This window comes from Tachypleus tridentatus, chromosome 13 (genome assembly GCF_004210375.1).
Source record: "Tachypleus tridentatus isolate NWPU-2018 chromosome 13, ASM421037v1, whole genome shotgun sequence".
Taxonomy (NCBI): Eukaryota; Metazoa; Arthropoda; class Merostomata; order Xiphosura; family Limulidae; genus Tachypleus; species Tachypleus tridentatus.
The window spans coordinates 109,936,402-109,957,400 of NC_134837.1; the positions used below are offsets into that span (position 1 = coordinate 109,936,402).

The following is a 20,999-nucleotide window of genomic DNA, read 5'->3' on the forward strand; positions in this document are numbered from 1 at the left end:
TTTTCATCCCTGCCATACTTTAAATGGATAAATTGGTTTGGTTTGCTTTTAAAAATAGGGTTTTATGATCACCCAGTGTACTGTCTCAGGTGTTGCAGTCCCTCCAGCATTCCTAATGTATGGGAGCTCTTACCATATACCAAGCTGCTAGAGTGGCTGACCATGGAGGCAGCTTACTGGTTCTCAGTGATGGCAAAATCCATTCAGAGTAGGATGGTGGTGTTCTGCTGGTGTAGAGGGACTAATAAGATTCTCTGGATGGATGATTTTCCCAGAGTTTAGATACCTAAATGTAGTTCACTTCTGCAATTAGGTGTCCTCCTCCTACCCTCATATGGATGTTGGTATCTCGCAAGTGAGAGTTTGGAAATCTAGTGAACTTACCACGTAAGTACTCACACTGGTTTCAGGTTGTCCATCTTTTCTTCTTCATTGCTTTTCTGTGTAGTGAGTTGCAGAAGGTCCTCGTGACATTTCCACTTTTGTCCTGGGTTTTCCTGCATTATAAAATTGTTGACAATCTGGGCCATTTTGGGCATGTTCATGGTCATGGGGGGTCAGTTGCATGCAACAGACTTTTTTTTTATTCTAGATGACTCTTTCCTGGTTCCTGTGTTCCTGGAGTCTTTTGATAAGTTTCCCCTGGACTCTAGGACTTGAAGTGAAGATTGTATATCCTACTCTCATGAGGATGTTGGTACCCAGCAAGTGAGATTTTGGAGGTAGCTGACTTGCTGAGTGTGGTTCATTGTATCCTATCCACTCTACACCTTGAGACATGTCAGCTCTTAAACCACATATCTTTGTGGAATTGAGTGAATCTGCTTCTTTTATGTCTTTGTTGCACCATCCTCTCCCATGCAGATGTATTCTCTTCTTTCTCTGTTGTGTCCGGTTTTCCTGATCTTACCACTTTAATGGTGAAGAGACACCAAGCTCAGATGTGGTATGGTGTCCTTTGGACACTTCCGTGAGATATGCCTGTGCTTCCTCTGCACTGGTCCCTTCTCCAATTCAATGTGAGATCCAAGCTAATCTTGTGTGTGGAAGGAAAGTACTGTATCAGAAGCTATAATGTTTCTGAATGAAAGTGTATTTCTGATAGTTACTTGCATCCACTCACAATTCCCACTCTTTCTTCTCACTATCTTTCAATGCTCATGCTTACTGCCAGACTTTGAAGTGATAGTTCAGTGGTTATAAACAGAGAAAGTTGCACTTCACATATGAATACTGCTTTTCTATTGGTGGAGAAGTGATACATAGTGATTTACATGAGAGACATGTTGGAACTTTGAATTTAAACAAAGGGAGGGTTGAAGGCTTATGGCTTGAGTTCATAAAGTTTGCAAATAGAGGGCAGCACAAAATAAGTGAGTGGAGGGAAATACCTCTCAGAAATACATTTAGGAAAAATTACAGCTTTTAAAAACTGAAATTTTGTTAACAATTGATAAATAACAATTACAGAAAATATTAAATGTGCTATTTTTGTTACCAGGAGTTCTGTGCAAAGGTATGATTCGATGCCCGTGGCATGGGGCATGCTTCAATGCTCGCACTGGTGACATTGAGGACTTTCCAGGTTTAGACAGTATCCCAGCATACAAGGTGAGAAGAAAATAAATCACTCAGGTATATTATCATGCAACATGATAAATATAATTTATTTTACTAAAGAACATTTGGTGGATTTTCAAGGACTATAAATTCCCAGTAAAGGTTTATTTGTTTTCTTTTATTGGTTATAGAACACTGGTAGCTGTTATCTTGATTATGGATCAGAATTGATGGTAGTTAGCATAATTTTTTTTATGTAAGCTTAAAGCCAAAACTGCTTTACTTCTGCTGTTAATCATGACTTTAAAGTAAACTAAAATCCAAAATAAGTTTGTCTTGAAACTATTGCTAACGTAAACAGCTCATCAAATATGCATGCGTGCAGCAACTGAAATGTATATTTTTAGTCACTGTACACCATGTCATAATGTGTGTTTTATAAATATGAATCATAAGCAAGTTGATTGTGAGGTGTACATATTACATAGCTTTACATTTTTACAAAATACATGTTTATTTGTATGTTATTAGAGGGTTTGCATATACATTATCTCATGTGGATATTTTGTATATGCTTTATGTCTGCTTTGAGTATATTGTTACTGCATATGTGTTACAACTGCTATGCATATCTATTATTTGTGTTTTTTAACCTTTTAGAAATGTTTATAATATATTTATTTTACCACCTTAATTACTTCCAGTTATGTTAACTCTATGACTATGAAGCTAGGTGCATTGTATTTACTATGTAGCCACTAAAGAAGCCATGAGATTAGTCATTCTATAACATTTAACTTTTGTAGGCTATTGGTAAATATTAGAAGGCTTTTTGTACACAAGATACCAGATTTTTTAATTACGTATTTTAATTAAGGAATTTTTGCTTTTAGAAGGTGGACTATCTAACATGAAAGGTGATTTTGATTTTAAGAATAAAAAATACTTTTCTCCATCTGAAAATTGTTTAATTAAACTTAATCTCTAAAATCTCCTAAATAAATAACAAACATTTGTTTTAGAAAAAAATTGTATTTTATCTGTTAATTCCTCTACTGTGATTCTACATGGGGTTGTTTGATTTGATAGCTCTCAATATGACTATAAATAATGGAGAAGTAAATGTAAATGGTAACAGGAATCATAATTTTATATTCTAAATAACATAAATCTCATAACATTTTATTGACTTTTAGCCATGTCTAACCAATCCCACTATACAAGTTGTAAATTACACAGTTCACATTGTATTGAATAGCATAAAACTAGTCTTTACAAAGTATAAAGTTTTTCTCTTCTTTCTCTTAGTACTAGTGTACTGATATTTTGTAAAATACGTTGACATTTTGGTTACCATATATTTCGTGTATATGAGTCTAGGCCTTTTTGCTATGAACAACCTGTGATATACTTTTTGTTACAAAAAACGTTTCCTTACAGCATCCAAGTTACTATCACATTGTTACAAAAGGTTTTGTTACAGACATTTTTTGTGATCGGTGAATTTTGCTGCTAGATTCATGAATAACTAATTCAACTACCAGAGGACACCACCTCATCCCTTTCTCACAGAGAGTGATCACACAAGTTTTCAAGTTTGACAAATGTTATCTTGGAAAGTAATCAAAATCTTGAAGTTTAACAAGTTTTACCCTTTGATATTTGAGAATTGAGTTTGTATCTTCTTGAAGGAATGGCTGGAAGGCCATTGTGAATGGTTTCATGTGCACCAGACAAGGAACCTCCACTGTTAAGTTACAGGGGATGTCATGAACAGTGCTACATAAAACATAAATTACAATGAAAATGACTTAGGTCTATAAAAACATTTATTGTAGTTTGTAACAAAAACTGATTTTGTGACAGGTAGTTTAGGTACAAATCTGATTGGTGACAGTAATAAAAAGTGATAATAAATCATAAATTAGTGATCTACATTAAAATGTTCTCAACCCAAACCAGCCGTTTTTACATATGTATATAGATCACAAATTGTTCAATCATTTGGGAACCATTAAAAAATTACATAACTCTATGGCATGGTGAGAAGATGTCTAAGCCTTATTTCGATGTATTGCAGTTTTTGTAACAAAAACTGCAATGTTACAAAAATACATCCATCACAAGTTCTCCTAGTAACAAATTAGCTGTAACAAAACATTCCTAACAAAATGTCTGGATAGTATTATCACTATTTACAAATGAATTCTTAAATTTCAGTTATTTTTTTTTAAATCTAGAATAGTAAAGAGAAAAGAAGAAAATGATCTCTGCTACTTCTGAAGTTTCAAAGCTTTTGTACACGTGTTGTACTTGCTAAACCTGGTCAGATTTCTAATGAAAAGGACGTATAAAATTAATGTTTATAGGTTATATATGTATATATATATATATATTTATTTATATGTATGTATGTATTTTGGAATAAGAAAATTACTATACAAAAATCTGTAATTTATCAGGTTTCTAATGCAACTGTATTTAGAGCCAAAACAAATCTCATTTCTGATTAGAATATCACCATAATCTTCTTGTATTTAAAACTCTCCAGCAGTTATAATGGCTTTACTTATGTAAGTACTTCAGGAAAACGGACATGCTTATGTAGTTTAAAATGAGCCCTTTTGATTGGTTATAAATTTGTATACTTAAGAGAAGGAAGGGTGAGTGAGCAAGTACTTTCAAAAATTGAAGTGGTAGGCAGAGCTACCATGATGGGTTCACTATATATAATGATATCTCAGTAAATAGAAAGGGTAGGAGTTTTTTTTTCATATTCTAGATTGTTGATATTGGTAATTTGAGTTCCAATACAACACTTTCCTTCACTCACAAGATTAGCGTTTCCCATTTTGTCCTTCCCTCTATGTGCAAACATTTTTACAACACATGTCACAAGCCTTTCACACCCTCCTATTGGAACCAAATATTTTAACATGTCTTTCATGCAAATCAGCAAATCATCATGTGTTATCTCTCTTGCAGTAGGAGTGCACCACTATCAAGTAATGCATGTGACTCCATCTGTGCACCACTACCAAACCATCACTTCTTGTTTGACAGGGTTTGAATTCAAATATCTTTCTTTTCTCCAGTTCTGCTCAAAGTAATTTACCTTAGTTTAACTTAAACTGTATTTCATTTGTTTCCAAACAATTTTTAATTTTCATTTTGAAAGCATTTTTCTCTGCAATATTCTCTTATTCCTTCTATTTCTCTTCTCTACCCTCATCTTGATTTGGATAGACTTTATGCTTAGTGCTTACTCTTGGCTGTTATGTCTCCTGCATGGCTTCATTCTGGAATTTCCATTTGCGTATTTTTATTCTATGGCAACCCTCTTTCTGTTGGGATCTTTCTTCCTTTATACTTGCCAATTAGGTTTGTTATTTAATCCAGTTTATTTATTCCTTTTTGTTCCTATCCAAAATGTATGTTATTCTGTGATACTTTCCATCCAATCTGCTAAGTTACCTTTTCCTTTGCTGCTCATCTCAGTCAGCCTTTGGAGGAGATTCCAATTCTTGTGGAAAAAAACATCCAAAAAACAACAGAAGGTTTGATCTGGGAAAGCTTGTTATGATGTTGTTTACTCCAGGTCAAATGCTAACTGATAGGAAGCCAGACCTTGAATCCAGGGCCTCAGTCTGTATATAGAATAAGCACAGTTGTGACAGCATGAGTGTAGACAGACTTAACTGCAGTGTCAGTGAACTGTACCATGAAAACCAACATAGTGTAGTAATGGAAGATAGAGAAAATGGGCCAGTTGGTGTTGAATATCAACGAGAACAGGGTGAGAACCAATGTGAAATAATTTCAGGGCTATTAGAGAGCTAAGAGAGTCAGTGCAAATGGTATAGTCAGATTACTGCATAGGTTCTACTTGATCCAGGGTAAGATAAATGACATACAACTCAACAATGAACAGAGAAACTGTAGAGGGGATCCTGTGAGAAACTACAGAACCACAAGAAACCATAGCAGAATTCACAGAGGCACCTAATTTAGAATAATCCAAATAAATGGGAATTGAAGGATGATTTAAGAGATGTTTGTGAAGATAATACTTCCAAATGGGGGTCTCTGCCTTCCTCAGATGACTCAAAGAAAGATCACATTTGGGGATAGTAACAAGCCATGGTGGAATGGGTTGATCATTATGAACAGCAATGCCAGACCAAATTCAGCCAGTTGCACCTGGATACAAAGCCCAGAAGAAGGAAATGCAGACTATCTTTTCTGAAAGAGCACAACCAATCGAGGAGGAAGGACAAAACCTCATTTGTGATGCTGTGATAAGGATCAAAGCGTGGTAGTATATTGCAGAGAAAGTTGCAAATGGTGAAGGTGAAGGGGAGTTTCATAGGACTCAGTGTACAAACTCTGGTTTGGAGCTGTGAAGAAAGCTCCCATGCAGAGCCAAATCTCCAGATGGTGAAGGGGGTATAATATCTTCAAGTCAGAGGTTCTAGGAGAAACATAAACCAGAGACTCATAGTCCAGTTTGGATTGAATGAGGGCACAGTGGTTCTTCAGTAAAAAATATTGATCCATTTCCCAAGAGGTGAAAGAGAAAACATGGGGAATATTCAGTATTCATGTACACTGAGAAGTAAAAATAAGCACCAAGAACTTTGTCTTGGGAACCACAGGAAGAACATCACTAAGATAAAGCATACAATTAAGGTGTAGACCCCATTGGTGTCAAAAGTGTATGCAAATCGTTTTGAAGAAGGAAAAGGTAAAACTGTTTACTTTTTGTTCAGTTCAATAAGATATTGAGGGCACTTTGAAGTTGCCACTTAATAAATCTCTCCCCTTGGTGTGGATTCCTGTACATGGTGAGGGGACCTCCAAGGGAAGGTTCTGTTCTTTCAGGTTACCTACTCTGGGATCTAAACATCCACCCACGTGTTTGCCATGCATGGCAACCTGTAAAGGGGAGGAGAGGATCCTGGTGGCTGAGGGGTCCAATCTTAACACACCACTTTGGCCTTGAATTCCTTTGGGTGGCCTCCCTTGGGCCAATCAGCTGGTCCACTTGGGCTAGGGTCAGTCAAGTGCCAGTGTTGGAAGTTCTCAATACGTGTTGTGGACATTGTGTCTGATGCTGGTATTTGGGTATAGTGCTTATGAAACCCTGGCATTCCTGCAGTGTCCTTGCTTGACATTGTAGTGCATCCCCTCGTAGAGCTCCATGGTTGGTGGGGTCAGTGGGCACTGAAATTTTCTTTTTTCCTATGGATCTTCCAAACAAAGATTTAAATAAAATAGTGAAAAAACATTCAATAGGTAAACAACCACGTCTTGAAGACTCTGATCAGCAATCTTCAACATTCTGTACCACTAATTGTACCTCATTTTCTCATCCTACATTCTCATTCAGAGAAACCTTTAGGGCAAATGTCCCCCTTTTTTATTCAGAAGGGACTGGAGGGACTTGCTGGCTCTCCAAAGTCAGTAAAGAAGCTTCAATCTGGAGATGTATTGGTTGAAACATCCACATCCCAACACAGTGAACTCCTCTTGAATATCGAAATCAATTGGGGATATACCTATTGAGATTACACCTCATGCTACCTTGAATTCATCATGAGGAGTTATTGTTGAGAGGAATTTGAAGAATGTCCTCGAGTTGGAGATTCTCACTGGTTTCTCTTCTCAAGCAGTTTCTGCAGTTGTCGCATCTCCACTCGCAAAGATGGAGTTATACTGCCGACAAATATCCTCGTTTTGACATTTACACCACCATGTGCACTTGCCACCATCAAGGCAGATTATCTAAATTGCAGAGTACGGTCATACATTTCAAACCCTCTTTGATGTTTCCAGTGTCAGAGGTTCAGTCACTCAAAGACATCATGTCATGGTTCCCTGACATGTGCTTGTTGTGGTGGCAAGGATCATGATGCCTGTGAGTGTGACACGGACCCACATTGTTTCAACTGCAATGGTTCTCACCCTTCCTACTTTAATTTTTGCCCAAAATGGTTGAGGGAAAAAAAGGTGCAGCATTTGAAAACAACTCATAACATTACTTATCCTGAGGCTCAGAAATTGCTGTCCACCACTTCATCTCAGACATATGCTGCTGCACTTCATTCCACAACTACAGTGGGAGTGCAGACAGATCTCTCTGTGCCTCCAAAAGAATCATTCTCAAAACAAATGAAAAGCCTTTTGACCTCCATGGTTAAAAAAGTTGATGAATCAACTTCTACACCCATCTCTGTTCCTCCCATACATTCCAACAAACCCCAAGATCCACATCCTTTGGTTCCAGGTACAGGCATTTCTTCAGATACATCTTTTTCTCCCACCCCAAGATGCAAAACAATCATTCATTCCCTTCCTCAGCCACTGGAATCCCCTTCCAACAACAAAGACCTGCCCAATCGACCCAGGGCAGGATCCATGGAGGTTGATAGACCTCCCCCGAATAAGGACAGTAAGGAAAAAAAGACAAGGTAGTAAACAGAAGGGTTCTCCAGCCATTTTGCCTACACATTATTAAAAATGGCCACCTTGATACAATGGAACTGTCGAGGTTTACGTTCTAATCTGGATGACATCAAAACCCTGATTGCCTCCTACCATCCTGTATGTCTTTCCTTACAGGAAACATTTCTGTAACCTGCCGATACAGTCACCTTTCAGCAGTTTTCTCTGTATAGAAATAACAGATTGTGTGATGAAATAGTACATGGAGGGGTGTCACTGTTGGTTGATCACCATGTGCCCAACCTGTCTTTTTCACTCAACACACCTTTGGAGGCTGTAGCCATTGGTGTTTTCTTGGGTCATACCATCACTGTTTGTTCTCTCTACCTGTCACCTGGAGAGACATATGATCAGTCAGACCTTGATGCTCTCATTGAACAGTTGCCGTCTCTCTTTGTAATCCTGGGGGACTTAAATGGACATCATCCTCTCTGGGAAAGTGCTCTTATTGATAGGAGAGGTTGCTCTGTAGAGCATATGCTCTCTGATCACAACCTTTCTCTTTTCAATTCTGGTTCTTCTACTTATTTTCATGCACTTAGTCAGTCCTTTACTGCTATTGATCTCTCAGTTTGCTCCCCTTCATTATTCTCCCATTTTTCATGGAGGGTTGACAAGGCAGTGATCATTTCCCTATAATTTTGAAAGAGACTGGCCGTGGTCAATGGCACCCAACCTGCATGCCCCGGTGGAAGCTGGAGAAGGCAGACTGGTCCACTTTCACTGCTTTTGCAGAACTTGATCCTGCCATTGTGAGTCAGCCATCAATAGACGAATGTGGGGCAGCAGTAACTGACTGTGTTATACAAGCAGCTATTTGATGTATTCCTAAAACCTTGACACGTTATCCACTATATCCTCATCCATGGTGGAATCCTGCCTGCCACATGGCATGGAAGGCTCAAAATGGGTCAAATGCACAAGAGCACTGAACATCCTCTGTGTCCTTTCCACCACCAATTGGGGAGCAGATCAATGTTTTATGTTAAAGATATATCGTGCTCTTATTCGATCGAAACTTGCCTATGGATCACTGGTCTATGGCTCTGCCAGACCCTCAGCCTTAAAGATGCTAGACCCCATTCATCATCAAGGACTTTGACTCTGCACTGGGGCTTTCAGCACCTCCCCAGTTCAGAGGTTATATGTAGAAGCTCATGAACCTTCTTTGAACCTTTGTCGTTTGCAACTGTCTTTGCTGTATTTTTCAAAACTTCGTTTCTTACCAAAGCATCCCACCTGGTGTTGTGTTTTCCTTCCTCAGTGGGCCAATTTTTTCAGAACAGGTGAACTGCCATTGCTCCTTTTGTCCTTATGTCCAGGAGCAATTGGATGAATTGGGTCTGTTCTTGGATAACATTGCAGTATCCACTGGTCAGCACATCTCACCATGGCTTATTACAGTCTCCAAATGTGATCTTTTTTTAAGTTATCTGAGAAAAGCAGATACTCCCAATTAGAAGTACCGACTTTTATTTACTGAACATCTTTCAAACAATCTTTCAATTCCAATTTATACGGATGATTCCAAATCAGGTGACTCCGTGGGCTCTGCCATGGTTTGTTGCAGTTCGATGATTGCATGCAGATTCCCCTCTACAGCTTCTGTGTTCACTGCTGAACTGTATGCCATTTCTCTTGCTCTGGATCATATTGAAGCTAAGCAGTACTCCAACTGCACTATTTATACTGGCTCACTTAGCTTCACGTTGGTTCACACCCTGTTCTCGCTGATATTCGAAACAGACCATTTCTCATTAACATCTACTTCTATCAAGTTTTTCTGGATACCAGGCCATGTTGGTATTCGTGGGAACGAGCTTGCAGACACGGCAGCTAAACCTATCTGCTCAGGCACTATCACCACTGTGCCTATTCCGAACATGGACTATGGTCCTGTATTCAAGGCTTGGCTCCGTGCCAGCTGGCAGTCGACTTGGAGTGAGCAATACGAAAAGAAGCTTTTCCAAATAAAACCCTATATTGGACTTTGTCCGTCTTGCTTCCGTAAGGATCAGAAGGAGGAAGTTGTTCTAACTTGACTATGCATTGGTCACAGTTTTTTAACTCATTGTTTTCTTTTATCTGAAACTGATGCATCAGTGTGTAGTCAATGTAACACTCATATCACTAAAAGCCTCATTTTACGTTCTTGCCATCATTACAACTCTCAATGACAGCACCATTTTAACACTGTTCAGTCCCAAGGTTTGTCCATAACAGTGTTATTGGTGATGGTGACACCTTACCTCCAAGTAGTGTCTTAAGCCTTCTCAATATTAAAAAGCACAGAAAAGAGGTGTTCTTTGAGGAATACTTCCCCAATTGAAGTTTAAAGTCAAATCATGTGGTCCTTGGTGGAGTCCTGTTGATGGAATCCACACTGAGTGGCTGAGAGGTGTTTGTTTGAATCAAGGAACCAAAAAGATGAGCATTAACCATCCTTTCTAAGACTTTACAAAGGCAACTAATAAAACAAATTATATGATAATTAGAAGGTATCTTGGGAGTTTTCCCAGGCTGAGATAAAGGCAGGACAATAATCTTGTTTCAAGCATCAAGAAAAATGTTCTACTGCCATATCTACTTAAAAACAACCAGAAGATGAGCAAGAGAGGTGGGAGACAGATGGTACAGCATTTCATAGTGAATGTTACTGGGTCTGACCAATGAAAAGTGAGTTTAATTTTCACAAGAGTAAAGGAGCAATTATAATCATAGAGGCAATCAGCCTGAAAGGAAATATTTGATTACTGTACCCAAGACTTGATGGCTAAGAAGGCAGGGAAAGAAACAAAAGTACTAGAAAGATAAGTAAACTGCTCCCTGTGATGCTCTGTATGTCAGCAAATTTCTAGCCATTGGATGGAAGGATAGAAAGACATGGGAAGCATACCCACCATTTATCTTTCAAATCTTATCCCATATGACTTTGAAACTGTTCATAGAAGAGATGTTAATTTTGAAATTAATTTGAGATTCCTTTTGGCTTTGACATCAGACCTGTTTAGTATGGTCACAAACTTGCTGGAAAGCAGTAGAGTTGGAAAGAATGGTATCCTAAGATAGAAACAATTATGGATGAAGATACCATGGGAAACAAGTTGAGGTTGGGGTATAGAATGAACATCTGCTTGAATGATACAATAAGCTGCTGCTTCCACTCAGTTGTTAATAGATGGAAGACTAACAACAGCAATAGCAAGAGGTAAAAGAGAACCAGTCATCCTGGTCTAATTACCATTGTGTTACTCTGGCTGGTTAGCATTGACCACAGCTAGTCTCCCTCAAAACTATAGGAAAATTATCAGTGTTTCATGGGTCACTTTCATCTCTCTAATAAAAACAAGAGAAAAGTGAAAAGGAACAGATATATCAATAGCAGTAAAAGACTGACAATGTAAAAGAACCACTGTTGTGATCTATGAACATGCACTCCATAGAACAACCCCTCTCATCAATATCAGCACTGTCTGAAAGGGGATTATGTTCACTAAAGTCTCCCAAATTGGGAAAGGGAGATTGTATCTTGTCCATAAGAGCATCAAAGTGTATTTAATTGTCTCTCCAGGAAATGTGACCCAAAGAGATACACATGGTTTTGGTCTCCAAGGGTGTATTGAGTGGCACAGATAAGGTGTGTATATGCTGATGAACAAGCAGTGTCACCCCTCATTGAATTTGTCCATCACACAACCTGTTATTCTGGTATGAAGAAAACTGCTGAAAAGTAGCAGTATTAGCAGGTTTCAGAAATATTTCCTGTAAGGAGAGATACAAGATAACATGAATAGATTAAGGCTTTAATGCTATCCAAATTAAAACAAAAACCTTGACAGTTCCACTCTATGAAGTGGCCATTTTTATTTATGTGAGGGGAGAAGTGAAGAATTCTTGTTCTTGCAACCACTCCATTTGTATTTAGTGGAAGGAAGTCTGTAGGCCTACAAAGAACCTGCCCTGGTTAAATGACTAAATCTGTGTCAGTATAAGCAGATTTCAGTGAGGGTATGAATGAATAATCAACAAATTCCACTCTCTCATCCGAAGAAGGTAAAATACTCGTTACATAGTGTGAGAAAGATTCTGTCAGAAGCACAGAAAGATCTGTCAGCACTCCACTGTAGCAGTAGAATGTAGTGCAACAGTACATTCTGATATGGAGTAGGAAACAACAACTTCGAAGCCTCTGGATAAGAAATGTTGTTAACAGTTTTTAAATGCTTTATCTTCTTCTCCTTCACCCACTTAGGACAATAATGAAAATAGGAGGAATGGGAATATTACAAATAATGCAGTAAGGGTCAATTTGACACTTGTAGGCATCATGGTCTTTGCTGCCACAATGAACACATGTCAGAACCTCAAGAAGCCTTTGAATGACCAAATCACTGACATTTGAAACATCTTAAAGGGTTTTGAATGTATGGCCATATCTTACAGTTTGGATGACCTACCTTGACGGTGACAGTTAGATGTGACGATGTAAACATTGTTATGAAAGAAAATTGTGTGAATCAATCTTGTTGGCAAAAATCATAAATCATATTGACATTTAATTGACTTTTAATTTTAAATTAAAATTTATGGTTATTTGAAATTGTAATACATTAATATATGTAATATAATAAATTGTAGATTTGCCCAAGATAAATTATAATACATAACATAAAAATAAGAAAGTTGGTAGGCAACATAATTCCTTCTTTATGAGTACATGTGTGTCAGGCTGCAGAAACTCCTTGGCTGGAGAAACCAGAGAGAATTTCTAACTTTGGAATGTTTCATAAATTTCTCTTAACAATCACTCTTCAAGAGGAGTTTGAAGTATCATGTAAAGTAACCTCAATGGGTATATTCCTAATGGTTTTTGAATTCAGAAGAAACTTACTCTGCTTTGTAGATTTTTTCCATCTAGATATTCCTGAAATATAATTTTTTCACTGACCTTGGACAGCCAACAAGTCCCTCTAAACCCTTAAGAATGAAAAAGACAAACATTTATCTTAAAGATTTCTTAGTCAATGAATGAATAATGAGATAACGAAGTACAGAAACAGTAGGAGGTGGGGATTGGAGAGCAGAGTCTTCCAAACATGGTTGGTTTCCATTTACTTATTCTTTTACTATTCAATTTGTATCAAGGATATGAGAATTCTTAATAATAAAAGAAAAATTCAGTGCCCACTGACCCCACCCATCACGTAGTCCTACAAGGAGGTGCACTATAATATCAAACAAGGGCAGTGCATCAATGCCAGGGCTTTGTGAGCATAATACCCAAACACCAGGATGAGACAAAAAGTGCACAACACCTGTTGAGAAATCTCAACACTGGTACTCAGTTGACCTTAGCCCAACCAAACCAGCCAATTGACCCTGAGGGCCACCCCAAGGCCACCAGTTTTGAGGAATTCAAGGTCATAGTAGTGTGTTGCAATGCCCTAGACACTAATTAACCACCAAAATCCTTTTGTCCTTTTCATGGGTTGCTATGCACAGCAAACACGTGAGTGGATGTACAGCTCTTAGAGAAGGGAAACTGAAAATACAGATTCTTTCTGGGAGGTTCCCTCACTATATACAGGAATCATAAGGAGTTGTAATAAGAAATCCTTTGAACACTTTTGATAATATTTTCAAGTCATCACAGGTTTTGTACTGTTTTGTGTATATGATACATTTTCATGCACTACAGAAGATTAACAAAGCAATAATATCAGACAATGTTTTCCTCGTAGTTTTGGGTAGTCGATGGACAGTGTAAAGAGTATCTAAAAAATGAAGGATTTCTAAAGTAACTGATATTTTTAAAAAAGTGACAGAGTTGACATGAAACATATAGTCTAGTTAGTTTTACATTTGTAGTGTGAAAAGTTCTTAGTAATTTCATAAAAGAAGCTTTGCAAAATCATTTAGTAAAAATTGTTATTTTAAAAGGATACCAACATGGACTGATGAAATGGAAATCTTGCTTTAGTGATGTGTTAATTTTTCTAAGATGTTGTTTGTTATCTAAATAATGAAAAGAGGTGAACTTGGGGTATATAAGATTAGATAAAGAAGGTCAGATTGGTGGTGATTAAAGAAAGACTAGTTAATTGAATTTTAAGGTGACTGAGTGAGAGAGAGCAAAAACTGTTATTAATGGAATACAGTTAAACTGTGTTACTAGTGGTGTTCCTCAAGGGGCAGAACAGATACCTTTGTGTGTTTTTTTATTTGCATAATTATATTAATAGGGGTATAATTTGTAATTCTAGCTATAATGAGAAGAATGATATGTATGAATTAGCAAGTATGATACATGCTTAAAAATTATTTTCATTATAATAAGTTATCATAATTTGAGTTTTATATATTTTATATAAATGGAAAATTTTTCAGTAGTGTGACTGAAATAAAGCATTTTGACATAGTGGTAAATAATTCACTTAAGCCATAGAGAAGGTATTTATTGCTAGCACTAAAACTAATAGAATTTTAGGATTATTTACAGACATAATGAATACAGTCAGAAAAAATAACTATCTCTTTAACAGGCAAGCAGTAGCACTGGCTATGTAGGGATGGCTGAGATCATTCGTCTAAATGGTGTTTTAAATATTTCCTGAACAGGTCATCAGAATTTTATGGTGATTACCTTTATAGAAATATCTATAATGACTGAATAGCAAGTTCTGGGAATATATGTAAATATCACACCAAAAAAGTGTTTGAATTCCTTTTTTCTTCTTTTTTATTAGAAGATAGATCAGAAACCAAAAGAGTGGTGTCAATCAATTTTACCGAGGTGACCTGGTTTCAAATGAAGTATCTGCTTTTATAAGTATTTATTAGTAACTTGTAATAATTTTAAAAAATCATAATTCCTGTGTAAACAATGTTCTCATTATCCCTTGAAGTCAGTTTTCTTACAAAAATTTGGTGTTCCCCAAGAAAACGTAAATATAGGGTGAAATGAGAATTACCAGCCAATAACAGTTAAAAATAAAAAAAAAAATATATATATATTTGGAACCTCATTTTACTTACAGCTTGGTTATAAATACAACCTTCCTATGTCCACTGAAGCACTGCATTAGGAAAAACAAGAAAAGAAAAAACTTTTATAAAAAGGAAGTAAATATAGTAATGGCTAATATCAATCCTTTGGAAACAATGCAAACAAGATAGTGGTAGGGATGGCACTTGTGTCATCCTCACATAATGCAAATGCCTTCTGTACAATTTTGTTTGTATTGTTTTTTGAAGGATTGATGTAAGCCATCTCTCTTTTTACTTTCTTGTTTCAAAAGTTTTTCCTTTAGATATAATTGGATAAAATGTAAAGTTTTGGCATCCTTTTCTAAAAAAAGAATATTATGTTGTTGGAAGGGGGTTCAGGGAAGGGCTACTATGGTAATTTTGTTGATGGATGCAATTTTTATTGTTAGGATAGGCTAGGATTGTTAACTTGTTTTCTCTTGAGAAACGTATGGTCAAATGGTGATACAACAAAATTTAAAAAGATTACACGGGGGATCAATAAGATAAAAGGCTCTAATTTCTTTATATTGTTTTCTGAAAATAATGGAATGAGAGAACACAACATTAAGATTTTTTTAAAGTATTTGCTTCAGTTAGGATACATTTTTTTTAACTAGGTCAGTAGCTTATGGAATGTATTGCCATCAGCTTCAATAGTGAAGAACAACATATGGGAGTTTAAGGGAGTAATCAATGAATTAAAAAACAATAAAGGGTTGATTTAAATGTTTATATGAATTTTTCTTTTCTTAGGAATGGATAAGCAAGGAGAGCCTTAAAGAACCAAGTAGTTACTTATTGTCCATATTTTGTTTTACCACTTTACTTGAAATATGTTTGTTATGACTGCATTATTTTTTATGTAAAGATTTAACATAGTATTAATAGTTGTTGTCTAATGAGACTGGGATATACTAAAAGGATTGTCTTTTTTTTCATTTAAGATTTTATTGGGTGAGTGTAGTTATAATTTTTATTTGTTGTTTAATGGCCCTGGAATATGGACTTAAAGATTTTTTTGTCTTTTACGATTTAAACTTTGTTTTATGCTTGGATTAGTATAATATTAATCTATAGCTATTGCCTAAATCCACTAAGACTGGATTATATGTTTAAAGTTTTTATTGTTCATTATTCAACATTTTCTCCTCAGGTATCTATAAAAGATGGAAAAGTCTCAGTTGTAGCTTCAAAGGCAGAATTGAAAAAGAACAAGCATGTTAAAACATTTCCTAGGAAGTCTAAGGAGGACAGCCGAACATTTGTTGTTGTTGGAGGAGGTGAGAAATGTATTTTTTGAATCATGTTTTACACCTGTATCATAGGTAATGTTAAAAGTTTGCATGCATATAGGTATGTGATGAAATCATTGGGAAAAAAGTTGAATAATTTCTTATTGACTGTGTCTGCCTGGTTTCGGAGATGATGTTTGAAGCCCTATGCAGAGTGCTTCATCAGAGAATAATTAGGAAGGCATCTGTGTATGTGGATAATAATGTGGTTCTGGGAGAAAGCTTAGAGGAATGTTGATACCTGTTTTTTGCAAGAATGTATGATCAATACTGTTTTTTTTCCATATTAGTATAAGAGGCTAAAAAATTTGGGTAGCAAAGTTCTGAGGAGCTTCATTACTGTTGTAATTTGAATGACCAAAAGATTAATTTTCTAATTCTGTTAGACTGTCAGTAAAATACTAACTTCAAGAGGATTAAAAAGTGTTTTTGTTCTGAATGCTTTGTTAAAAGTTTTGGATTTTGTATCCAAACAAAAGAATAATTAATACATTGGCTTTTAAGTATAATAAATAATAAACAAATGTAGCTGCTGTATGGTAGGATATGAAAATACAAAACTGATTAAAATTGAAAATACTGGTTTCCAAACATAAGGGATTATTATATCACTAGCATATAGCCCATGATAAATGATAAGTACTATGACCTTTACCCCTTAGTATACCCTAACCTCAAATTTTGTTGATTGAATTAAACAAGTTTTACAAAATCAAGCTTGGTCAACAAAGAAGCAGAAAAGTGCAATTGAGGCAGTCAAACTTCATTAAATTCCTTGGTGAGTCAATCAAAGTGTTTATTGATTTCTTAATTTAGAGTTTCTGTTGTTTAAAGAGGTTTTACTTTTTATTAGAAATGTTGGTAATATAACAGAAAATAGCTTAATTCAAAAACAATTTAAGTTTATAACTGGATCTGTTTTTATTTTATTTTATGATAAATTTTGTAGATTTGGCTCTAGGCTTTAAGCTTGTCATACCACTCACTACACTTATAAGGTTTTGAGAAACTGGGCGTGGCATGACATGACACACACTGACTTTTGTATAAGTTAAGAGTTGCAAATTAATGACTTTGTACAAATTGATGTTCCAGATTTGTGCATTTTGTTTTAGCCTTTTTTTTCAGCTTATGATGATTATTCTTGGACAATTCTAAAATGAAATTCTAAAAGCAAAAGCTTTTTAAAGAAAATATTGTATTGAATAATTGAGAAACATTTTTACTGATTTTCTGTTTCCTAGGTGGAGCTGGTCAAGCTTGCATTGAAACTCTAAGACAAGAGGGGTTCAGAGGACGATTAATTTTGGTTACAAAAGAAAAACACACTCCATATGACAGGCCCAAATTAAGCAAGGTGAAAATATCATAGATATCACTGAACAGAAAGGTGTTGTAAATTATTTTGTAGTAATAGACATTTAACTTAATTTTGTTTGGACCAATGAGCATTTTTTAGATATCAAGTGTATTTTTGCATATTAGTTTTCTATATTCAAGTAAAAAAAATAGCTATAACTTTGTTTTACCAATTTATTATTCATGAATATTCTGAATGGACTGACACATTTTTAAAACATGATGATTATATAATAAATTTGGGTACTATTATTGTACTTATTATTATTTAAATGAACTTAAGACATATTGTTTCTTTGATTGAAAAGACATGTCACATTCCTTTCTGATATATTCATATAAACACTGATAATTAAGAAAAATAATGTGATACATGACTCCATACTAGCTCCATATTAAAGTAATTTAAATTAATGATTGCTTGAATCTTATCTTTCTATGCTGTTTTAGGGGAGTAATGTAAAAGAAATATGAACAGTTTTAGTTACGTGAAAGATTAAAAAGCTTTCATATATAAGACACCACTCAACTCATTAATTATTAGAATTAAAATGTTGAGTTAATTGTAGAACATACTGCACTTGAAATAGTTTTTAATTATTATTTTAAAATATGTAATATATGGAGAGGTATATGAGGATTTCATGTGAGTGATTAAAAATAATAGATCTGTAAGAAAGAAATACTTGTGTGTTGGAACCTGAGACACACGTGGAGGTTTTCTCACTCACATGGCATTTTTAACTCATTTGTGCCATGAATGGTTACATTTTAATATAAGTGTTTTATAGATTTAAATATATAATGTTTTGTTTTTGTTCACAAATTGAAGTTTGGATGTCTTAGGTATTAAATGCTCGAGCTGAAGATCTCCTGTTGAGGAATCAAGACTGGTATAAGGATGCAAATGTGGAAGTACAATATGAGAAGGAGGTGGTGTTTTTTATTACTTTGTATATATAAGGAGGTGTAATTTTTTGTTACTTTGTATATATAGTTTAACATGTAATGATGAAGTGAACTGGAATATCGTGTGCAGGTTTGGTCTTCTTATATGAGATAGGAAATAGATTCAGTAGAAAGAGGATATTGGTACTTGAGAAAAGAAGAGGAAAATATGATCATTTTAAAGGTTACAAGATTTTCTAGGGGATTTATAAGACAATGGCCTTTGTTTGTTTTTTGTGTTGAACTTCAAAGATAACAGAAAAAGAGGAAAAGTTTAAGATTTGAAAAGATGGGTTAAATTTCAGTTAATGTCTTAATTTTTCAAAGAGGATTATTAACTTTTGGATAAGTTGCTGTCAGTAGAAATGTGTAGGCTAGTATCGTATGTAAAATTAAAGAAAGAACTCAATGAGTTTATATTTTGCTGTTTTTTTTATCATGAGGGTGGGTGTACAGGAACAGATTTAAAGGACCAAATAAGCCCTTGTCATTCATATGTCTTATGTAGGGTGTAAACTTAATTGCAGTTTGTTTATACCAGTGGTTCTTAACTTTGTTGGAAGTACTGAACCCCGGGAGTTTTGTACTTGCATTCACTGAACTCTTCGTAATTGGAAAAATAAAATATGTTTTTTTTTCAAATTCAGAGGATAAGTAGATATTTTATTAGTGCACAAAATGAACCATGCATCATTTGCACACAATATCAAAACTCAATGAATATTTACTGCAAATCAATGTGACTTTTGCTGTTGCCTTTCAGAGACAACTTCAGAAATGCACAGCTTCACCTTAGCAAGTGCCACTCTCGTATCATTTTCTCAACAAAGTCTGTTCCTTTTCTTCATTTTTATGTCTACCATCTTCGAAAATGATTGCTCGCAAAGATACGTTGTAACAAACGGTATGAGTATCTCAAGGGATTTCTTAACAATAAGAGGGTACGCTACTATTTGGTGACACCAAAACGTTGAGAGTGTTGTTGTTCTGAAAAATTGCTGTTGGACCTGCCTGTGCTGACGTTCAATGATTTCGTCGAGGTATTCATCATTGACATCTGCTGTCGCAACACTAAACGTGAACGGCTGTCTCACCCATGCTGGATGTGACTCTGGTGGGGAAGTATCTGTCAAGAGACTTTGTGAGCTCATCTAAGTGCATGACAATTGCTTGCTTCAGTTCCCCGGGTACAAAAATGTCTCCGATTTCAGACACATCTTCGATCTTACTTACACAGTCTTTCAGCAGGGAAAAGTTTGCAAAGTTATTGTTCTCTGTTTATTGTTTCCATAATGGTAGCTTTTTTTGAAAAGCCTTCAGGTTTTCTTCCGCTTCAATGATGTTGACTCCTGCATCTACTGATTGAGAGCATTGAAGATATCGGCCATGTATGCCAAAATGAGAATGAACTCAGATTTTTTTTAAACAATCTGCATGACAATGTTGGTGCTTTCACAAAAGCAGGGCTAATTCCACATGCATGGCAAAAACACGATTCAGCACCTTTCCCCAGGATAATCAACGAATGTTAGAATGGTACAGAAGTACCCGAATTCAGAGCTCATTTCATTACACACATCTTTGAAGATGCGGTGCTTCAGGGCACTATTTCACACAAAGTTCACACATTCCACTACAACTTTTAATACTTCTGTCAATTTTGAAGGTAATGTTTTTTTTGCCAATGTGTGTCTGTACAGAACACAGTGCATTACAATGATGTGTGATGCATCAGCTTTCACTAGCACACCAAAACCAGAGTTTTGTCCCAGTATGACTGGAGCTCCATCCAAACAAACTGCAGAAACCATATCCCACGAAAGATCATTGTCTCTAAAGAAGTCATCCACAAGTTTCTTCACATCAGCTGCCTTAGTTGTTGTTGTAAGAGGCTTATAAAATAAAAAATCTTCTTTTATCTTGTCATTTTTCACATAGCGCACGAATATAACAAACTGGCTTAGATTGGAAATGTCTGTGGTCTCGTTGAGTTGAAGGCTGAATTTTGCTGGGCTTGAAATCAGATCTGCAACCACTTGAGCCAAGATGTCATCGCTCATGTCATCTATTCTGCTGCTGATGGTGTCATTTGAAAGAGGAATTTGGGATAACTTATTTTGAGCAGCTTTTCCCAGCATGATACTCACCATCTTCAATGCAACTAATTTTACGAGTACCTCACCAATGTTGTGTGGCTTGTCCTGCTTTGCGATCAAGTACGCAACATCGCATGATGCTGTGAGGATCAGTTTGTCAATTAGTGCAAAGCCGAGAACAAGCAAAGTAGCCTTTTCATCGAACCTGGCT

The 20,999-nt window shown here is 35.8% G+C and overlaps 1 protein-coding gene across 13 annotated transcripts in view; it reads left to right on the forward strand.

Moving 5' to 3' along the window:
- The window catches only part of LOC143239705 (apoptosis-inducing factor 3-like), a 146,191-nt gene that overhangs the window by 82,666 nt on the left and 42,526 nt on the right, over nucleotides 1-20,999 (forward strand). For all 13 annotated transcript variants that reach the window (XM_076481104.1, XM_076481111.1, XM_076481102.1 and 10 more), the window contains exons 5-8: nucleotides 1,502-1,611; nucleotides 16,247-16,373; nucleotides 17,630-17,742; nucleotides 18,591-18,677. In XM_076481104.1, coding sequence (XP_076337219.1) covers nucleotides 1,502-1,611; nucleotides 16,247-16,373; nucleotides 17,630-17,742; nucleotides 18,591-18,677 — 437 coding nt within the window. The remainder of the gene's footprint in view (nucleotides 1-1,501; nucleotides 1,612-16,246; nucleotides 16,374-17,629; nucleotides 17,743-18,590; nucleotides 18,678-20,999) is intronic.